This window comes from Psammomys obesus, unplaced genomic scaffold (assembly GCF_907164565.1).
Source record: "Psammomys obesus unplaced genomic scaffold, mPsaObe1.curated_primary_1811, whole genome shotgun sequence".
NCBI lineage: Eukaryota > Metazoa > Chordata > Mammalia > Rodentia > Muridae > Psammomys > Psammomys obesus.
Window position 1 is genome coordinate 101,105 of NW_026590656.1, and position 8,610 is coordinate 109,714.

Sequence of the window (8,610 nt, forward strand, 5' to 3'; positions counted from 1 at the left end):
CCCCCCCCCGGGGGGGGGGGGGGGGGGGTGTCAAACAGCCTGCCCTTGAAATCCTGTTGTAAATAGTCTGTGTTCCCCTTACTTTGGAAAACTACTTGGTTACTGAGCTACCATGGGCCACATCCGAGCAAGAAGTTCTAGGTTATATCCATAGATGGTCCTTGGTTGAGTGTCAGTCTCAGAAAAGACCATGTGCCCAGATATGTTTGGTCCTTGTAGAGCTCCTATCCTTTCCATATCATACTAACTTCCCTTCTTTCATATGATTCCCTGCACTCTGCCGAGGGTTTGGTTATGAGTCTTAGTGTCTGCTTTGAAACACTGCTAGGTAGAGTCTTTCAGATGCCTTTTGTGGTAGACTCCTGTCATAAGTTCAATGCCCATCCCATTTGTCTTTCTAAATGAGGATTAATCACCTTCGCCTGTGTCCACTTTCTTGATTATCTTCTTTAGGTGTGTAGATTTCATTATGTTTATCATATCTTGTAGGTCTATATAAGCGAGTATATACCAAGTTTGTCTTTCTCCTTCTGGGATACTTGGTTCAGAATGATCTTTTCTAGATCCCACCACTTGCCTGCAAATTTCATGATTTCCTCCTTTTTGATTGCTGAGTAGTATTCCATTGTGTAAAAATACCACAATTTCTGTATCCATTCCTCCGTTGATGGACATCTGGGTTGTTTCCAAGTTCTGGCTATTACAAATAAAGCTGCTACGAACATGGTTGAACAAATGTCCTTGTTGTGTACTTGAGCAAATTTTGGGTATATACCTAGGAGTGGTATAGCTGGGTCTTGAGGTAGCACTACTCCTAGTTGTCTGAGAAAGCGCCAGATTGACTTCCAAAGTGGTTGAACCAGCTTACATTCCCACCAGCAATGGAGGAGGGTTCCTTTTTCTCCACAACCTCTCCAGCATGTGCTATCATTTGAGTTTTTCATCCTGGCCATTCTGATGGGTGTAAGGTGAAATCTCAGGGTCGTTTTGATTTGCATTTCCCTAATGGCTAATGAGGTTGAGCATTTCTTTAAGTGTTTCTCTGCCATTCTGTATTCCTCCACAGAGAATTCTCTGTTTAGCTCTGTTCCCCATTTTTTAAGTGGATTCCTTGGTTTGTTGCTTTTCTGCTTCTTTAGTTCTTTATATATACTGGATATTAGCCCTCTGTCAGATAAAGGGTTGGTGAAGATTCTTTCCCAATCTGTAGGCTGTCTATTTGTTTTGATGACAGTGTCTTTTGCTTTACAGAAGCTTTTCAGTTTCATGAGGTCCCATTTATTGATTGTTGCTCTTAGAGCCTGTGCTGTTGGTGTTCTGTTCAGGAAGTTGTCTCCTGTGCCAATGAGTTCTAGGCTGTTTCCCACTTTTTTTTCCAACTGATTTAGAGTATCTGGTTTTATGTTGAGGTCCTTGATCCACTTAGACTTTAGTTTTGTGCAGGGTGATAAATATGGATCTATTTTCATTTTTCTGCATGTAGACATCCAGTTGGTCCAGCACCATTTGTTGAAGATGCTGTCTTTTTTCCATTGAATGGATTTGGCTTCTTTGTCAAATATTGAGTATGCATAGGTGTGTGGGTTTATTTCTGGGTCTTCTATGCGATTCCATTGATCCTCCTTTCTGTTTCTATGCCAATACCATGCAGTTTTTATTACTGTTGCCCTGTAGTACAGCTTGAGATCGGGAATGGTGATACCTCCAGATGATCTGTTGTTGTACAGGATCGTTTTGGAGATTCTGGGTGTTTTGTTTCTCCATATGAAGCTGAGAATCTTTTTTTCAAGGTCTGTAAAGAATTGAGTTGGTATTTTGATGGGAATTGCATTGAATCTGTAGATTGCTTTTGGCAGGATGGCCATTTTCACAATGTTAATCCTACCAATCCATGAGCACGGGAGATCTTTCCATCTTCTGAGATCTTCTTCAATTTCTTTCTTCAGAGACTTGAAGTTTTTCTCAAACAGGTCTTTCACTTGCTTGGTTAGAGTCACACCAAGGTACTTTATGTTATTAGTGGCTATTGTGAAGGGTGTTGTTTCCCTAATTTCTTTCTCAGCCTTTTTGTCTTTGGTATACAAGAGGGCTTCTGATTTTTTTGAGTTGATTTTGTATCCTGCCACTTTGCTGAAGGTGTTAATCAGCTGAAGAAGTTCTCTGGTTGAATCTTTGGGGTCGCTCATGTATACTATCATATCATCTGCAAATAGTGACACTTTGACCTCTTCCTTTCCGATTTGTATCCCCTTGATCTCCTTTAGTTGTCTTATTGCTCTGGCTAGGACTTCAAGTACAATGTTAAAGAGATATGGAGAGAGTGGGCAGCCTTGTCTTGTCCCTGATTTCAGTGGGATTGATTTAAGTTTCTCTCCATTGAGTTTGATGTTGGCTATAGGCTTGCTGTATATTGCCTTTACTATCTTTAGGTATGTGCCTTGTATCCCTGATCTCTCCAAGACTTTAAACATAAATGGGTGTTGGACTTTGTCAAATGCTTTTTGAATTAAAGAATTCTAACAACACAAAAAAAAGAAAGAAAGAAAGAAAGAAAGAAAGAAAGAAAGGAAGGAAGGAAGGAAGGAAGGAGAAATAGAGAGAGAAAGAGAGAAAGAGAGAGAGAGAGAGAGAGAGAGAGAGAGAGAGGAATCTAGCATGTTTGTTAGTTTGTACTAAAAACACACACAAAAATTATCACTGTTTATTAGCACACTTCAGGCCTTGCTGCCATTTGGAATCCAAGGAGAAAGCAAAAAACACCAGGAACAGACATATAAATAACAACATCTTTAGCAGCATTTTCTGTTGGGAGTGGGAGAGTCAATGGGAAAATGAAATGGTCCAACCAAGAGAACTGGGAGAACAATATGAATTGTTCTAATATACTCATATGGAGCCTGAAGAGGGCAGTCATGCTGCATGAGAAGGATCTAGGAGTATTAAGTAATAACTGCAGGGCACTGTTCTGTTAAGTCTCCTATTAAATCTTCTCCATTTTTTATTAGAGAACAAAAAAAAAAAATCACTTAATTCAAATGCTATAATTTTTTACATTATACTCTTTTTAAAGGTTATGTAAAACCAAAATGATTATTAACTCATCTATAATTCTATATATTTAATATATTTCCAAAGATGAATGTAATTTTCACCTTTAAAGCATTTTAAGGGATGTTTTAAAAAGTAGTTTCTCTTTATAACATTATTCAAATTCCCTATCATATAACAAGTTCATAAGATATAAGAGTATATCTTTATAGTTATGCATTTATGATAAATGACATACAGATAAACATATATTATATAGTTAGCTCAAAGTATGTCTTCATAGAACCTCAAATAACGTCAAAGAGATTGTGATTTGCACAGATTTCAAGTAAGCCAATAGGCCTATTAAAGAAGCTTCTGGTATTAAAGTTAGAAAATAAGAAAACAACAGCATGTTTCAAAGCTTGTAACTGTTTTTCTGGTTGTGCTAAACTCGTTAGTGTGTTAGGATTTTCTTCACTAAAACTAATACAGCCATGCTAACAGAGTATTTACTCTCTGGCTCAAAGTTTCTAAGATTTTACTCCAACCCAGGTTGATTACACATTAGCTTGGGCGGAAGCTTCCTGTGTAAGGCAGGAAGAACAAGAAAACGCAGAAGTATGAGAAGAGGTTATTCTTCTCTTCATATGACTGGATGGCCAAGAAGCAGAGTACAGACAAATCATAATTACTTCCAAGGTCAAACCCTTAGTGACCTATTTTCTCCAATCAAGCCCACCTGCTAGAACCCCATCAACTGCTTATACAAATTTTTAACCTGGCAATGAATTCATCGATTCATGAAATCATAGCTGTCGTAATCCAGTCATTTCCCCTGAGCCAAGCTCTAAACACTGCTTGCATGGGATATTACACAAGGTCTTTCACAAGAGATATGTCAAAACATAAAAGGTTTACATGTCACTGACTATATCAATGCCTACTCTGCTTTCCTTACATATCCACTTTGCCTCCCTTTATCAAAATAAACATTGAAAACAACAGTAAAAATCTGCTTTAAATATATGTATATCCTAATTGGAAATGTGTAAAAAATATTAAGTATACATTAAGTAGTATGAATAGTTGAGTAACATCGAAATGCCAAGGTGACTAACATACAGGTAGCAAAGAAACAAAATGATATAACACTTTCTCACTGAGCAATCTTTTAAAGTCTATATGCATAATTCAGAGGAAAATTATATCACATATAAAGTAAAAATAGTAACAACAGTTTTATGATGACTAAATCAACAGATTAATTAATTTGATGTGTCAAAGAAGAAATAGTTACTTGTCCAAGACACTTCAATACATTCTAGAAACACAATTTTTTTAAACACAAAATTTAAATTATGGATAGAAAACAATCAGTGAACAAATTAAAAATACAAACTTTATTAAGAACATACCTACTGTGATTGGTATAATCTTATCAACTTCAGTGCACAGAAAGATACTTAAATAACTAAGAAGCATACTTGAAGATGAGTCTGTGATGGCATTTCCATCAGTATGCCTAGAGAAAAGACGCAGCGAGGCTTGGTGGCACAGGACTTTAATCCCAGCACTTTGGAAGCCATGGTAGGTGGTTCACGAGGAATTCCAGGGCAGCCTAGTCTATATAATGAGTTCGAGAACAGCTAAAACAAAAAGAAAAACAGAAACAAAAAAGGGGGAAGACCCACCCTAACTGTGAGTTGTACTGTCCCACTGACTGGGGACCAGAAGAGAATGAAGTGGAAAAAAACAAGAAGCCCAGGAGCAGAGTTATCCCTGCCCTCTGTAGGCCCTGCCACTGAGATGCAAGCTGCACTGCTCTTCCACACTCACTTTGCCATGAACCAAACTTAGTTTTCCTCCTGTCAGTTGCTTTGCTCAAATCTGTCATGTAGACAAAGGAGCTACCTAATAAAGAGAATCAGTATTAGAGCAGTAAAGCCAGCTGTGGTATGATTATTCCTGAGTACTTTATGTCAAGTTTACAGTAACAACTGACAAAAAATACCTTCAAAAGACTTGTGTCTGACTATTGCTATGTATCTGTTTGGTTTTGCTTTGGGGTAAGGCTTTGATATACATACTGTTTGTATTCCTGATCATGGGAGAAATGTACACCACATCACTAAAACACCTTATCTGTTTCTTAAAAGTAAGAAATAACCGAAGCAAGAAACTCAATCTCAGTTGGCTATAAGCATATATGTGTGTGTATGTGTCTATTTGCCTCAAGGAACATGACACCTATAATCACCAAGAAGTAGTCTAACGATATTGACTACCACCCCTTTCCATCTAACCTTTGTTGTCTCCTACCTATGTGTTGGGGGTTTGGGAGGGATAGAAGTGGTGCATGGAGGCAGGAAGAATCCAATAGAGTAGCCAAAAGTCCAGCTACATATACACATATACATGTAGCCAGTCAATATCTGATCAAAATATAATTGTAATTTCCTATGTTTTAATTGAAATACAATACTACATTAATCTCATATTATCAGAGTTGTGTTTATATATAAACTTTGCTTGATACTAAAATAAAAGTGCTTACTTTTCTTTATTTTGATTTTTTAAAAATCTACTGATCCATAACAACACCCTTAAAAAAAGCTACTTTGTTCCTGGAAAAGTCAGTTCTGGAGATGAGTAAATTCGTGCAAGAACACATCTAAGCAATTATGGGAATATTCTCTACAGTATGATTTAGCAAAGGAAGTTTGGAGCTAACACTTAAAGAAGGTGAGAATTGTATTGAATAATCATAATTAGCAATTTTATGTGGCCAAGGTCTTTGACGTTAACTGGGAGGGAGGTGAGAATTGAATTCTGAAATTTGAGAATAAGCTGACTGTGAAGGGAGCTCAGCCACCAGCCTTCCAGGGGCCATATGAAAACATCACTTGGTGCTACCAAAAGCTGTGTCTTCCTTGGAGAGAAGAAAAAGGCAGCAATGTCTCCAAACAGAGAGCAAATTCTTGAAAAATGACTAGCAACTTTTATAAGACTATAAGAATTTGTGAAATATTACAAAGGGCATGTAGAAACCATCCAAAATTAAACTGACATAGAAAAAAGCAGAAAAACATCATCACCTGGGGAAAAAAAGAGAAGTCACTGCTGACAGGGTGACATTTCAAAGTGTCTACAATGCTCTTTGGGGAATAGCTCATAATGCAAACATATAAAATGAGGCATAGAGACACATACCTGCAATCCTGACACTAGAGTGCAAATTCAAGGCCAGCCAAGACCACACTGCTAGTTTCAGATTAGCCTTAGCTACATATACAATGAGCTTCATACACATGCAACAAACACATATAAATGATGGCATAGAATTTACTCCGAACAATCATTTAGCTACATGCAAAAGACATGAACAGGTATCCAGACAACAAACACACACACAAAAGATGTTCAGTATTAAAAAACATAAAAAGGCATTAATTATCATGAGCCACTATGAAAATAATCAATTATTTTATTTGAACAAGCTAAATATGCCTTAGCCATGATGTCTATGATAATAAATGCTCTGGATTTAGGATTATTTCATATTTTTTAGTATATACATAAAAGAACTTGGAAAGAGGGATCAAATCCACATATGAAAATCATTTGTTTCATAGTATATCTAATGCACCTGACACAAATAGCCTACAGGTAACTTTTCAAAATAGTATGCCTGCCTTTTGATTGTGGCCTAGCACAGACATACTGATAAATGAATTGCAGAACATCTGCAACATGAAATTATTACTCAGTAATAAAAAGAACAAGATGTTGAAAAAAATGCAATAATCTGGATGGTATCTGAAGGAATTATGCTAACTAAGAAAGAAAGGCAATTCCAAAAGGTTCTACAATGATTAAATTTACATAACATTCTTGAAATAACAAAATTATACAAATGGAAAATCAATTATAGAGCTGCCAAATTCAAGGCATGAAGTGGAATATAGAATAGGCAAGGCTGTAAAAATACTGTAATTTAATCCCCTCTATCTTGACAGATCAATACCAAATATCTGCTTACAATGTGGTATGGTAGCTTTGGCAGGTAAGACTACTAGAAGATGCTAGAGAAGCCATATCTGTAAACTACGGTTTGACTATATCCCCCAGACTCCTGTGTTCCAGGCATTATGTGTGCAGCTGCTGGCATTACTGAAAAGTTACTGGGTACTGATCATAAGCACTCCTAACTTCATGTGTGTGTGTGTGTGTGTGTGTGTGTGTGTGTGTGTGTGTGTGTGTGTGTAGTGTGTGTGCACATTATGTGTGTGTGTGTGTGTGTGTGTGTATAGTGTGTGTGCACATTTATGTGTGTGTGTGTGTGTGTGTGTGTGTGTGGTTTGATCCACTGATAAATTGAGAGCTGAATATGCTATTAGGAGGTGGTTTCTTATGTGGGTACATCTGAGAGCTTTATCTCAGCCTTAGAGCCTTAATCTACTTTGAGCCACCTCCCTTCAACTACTGCAGAGCCCAGAACACAAAACCAATTATCTCAATATGCACAACACATGAATTATATTTGTTCTTATCCAAAGCAAAACTTAATTCCTTTTAAACTGTTCAGCTCTGTCATCTAGTAAGAAGTTTTTAATGATTAGCAGAACCAAAAAGTAAATGGACCTCCCTAGGAAAACAAGAATCCCTATTATAGAACTTTTAAAAGAAAGTGCACCAGGGAACTACTTCATAGACCACAGATACAACTCACTGACCTATAAAACAAAAAGTTAAGACATAATGATGAAAAGCCACTTTTAATAAATACTTATATATTAGTCAATATCCTGATTTATAGCTTACTTTTCAACTCAGTTACATATTACACTAAAAATTACTGAACTTTTTTATACATGTGTATCTTAATATACATGAGCATGTAAGCTAGGACTTCTGCCTTTTCTAGGTTTTAAATAGATAAAAATCACCTGCAAACAGAGCACTGCCGCTGAGGCTGGAGAGCAGTGAACATAACAATCATAGAGTAGTTCCGAGGCGGGGCCTTTACAAACTTTCGGAACTTGTCACCATTCATTCGGAAGATCGAGCGCCTGGAACTCCATTCCATCAGCTGTTCCACTTTTTCAGCCAACAGGTTCTGTAATTAAATAGAAGAATTAAAAGTCACAAGTGTATTTCTCCCTTGGAGTCGCCCCCATCCTTGGGTGTGCTCCTCAATTTTCCTTAATACGCCTACATTTGCTGTGCTACATAAATAACTCATGAGAAGCTACAACTTTTCAAATTAGATTTCATATAATGGAATTGTATCAAGACTATATTCTTAACCTAACTTAATCTTTGTTAATGGCCTTTATTTGGGTAGATATATTAATTTCTCACTGACCTGATTTGCACAAAATATTCCATTTTTGCAAATGACATTAAAATCTATAAAAAAAAGTTTTAAAGAAAACCAAATTCCTGTTCTCCAAGAAGAAAGAAAGAAAGAAAGAAAGAAAGAAAGAAAGAAAGAAAGAAAGAAAGAAAGAAAGAAAGAAAGAGAGAGAGAGGGAGGGAGGGAGGGAGGGAGGGAGGGAAAGAAGGGAGGGAGGGAGGGAG

The 8,610-nt window shown here is 36.9% G+C and overlaps 1 protein-coding gene across 1 annotated transcript in view; it reads right to left on the bottom strand.

Annotated features, from left to right (window-relative positions):
- Tusc3 (tumor suppressor candidate 3) overlaps window positions 1–8,610 on the bottom strand; it is a 154,022-nt gene that overhangs the window by 96,347 nt on the left and 49,065 nt on the right. Inside the window, exon 2 of the mRNA XM_055608089.1 lies at window positions 7,977–8,146. Coding sequence (XP_055464064.1) covers window positions 7,977–8,146 — 170 coding nt within the window. The remainder of the gene's footprint in view (window positions 1–7,976; window positions 8,147–8,610) is intronic.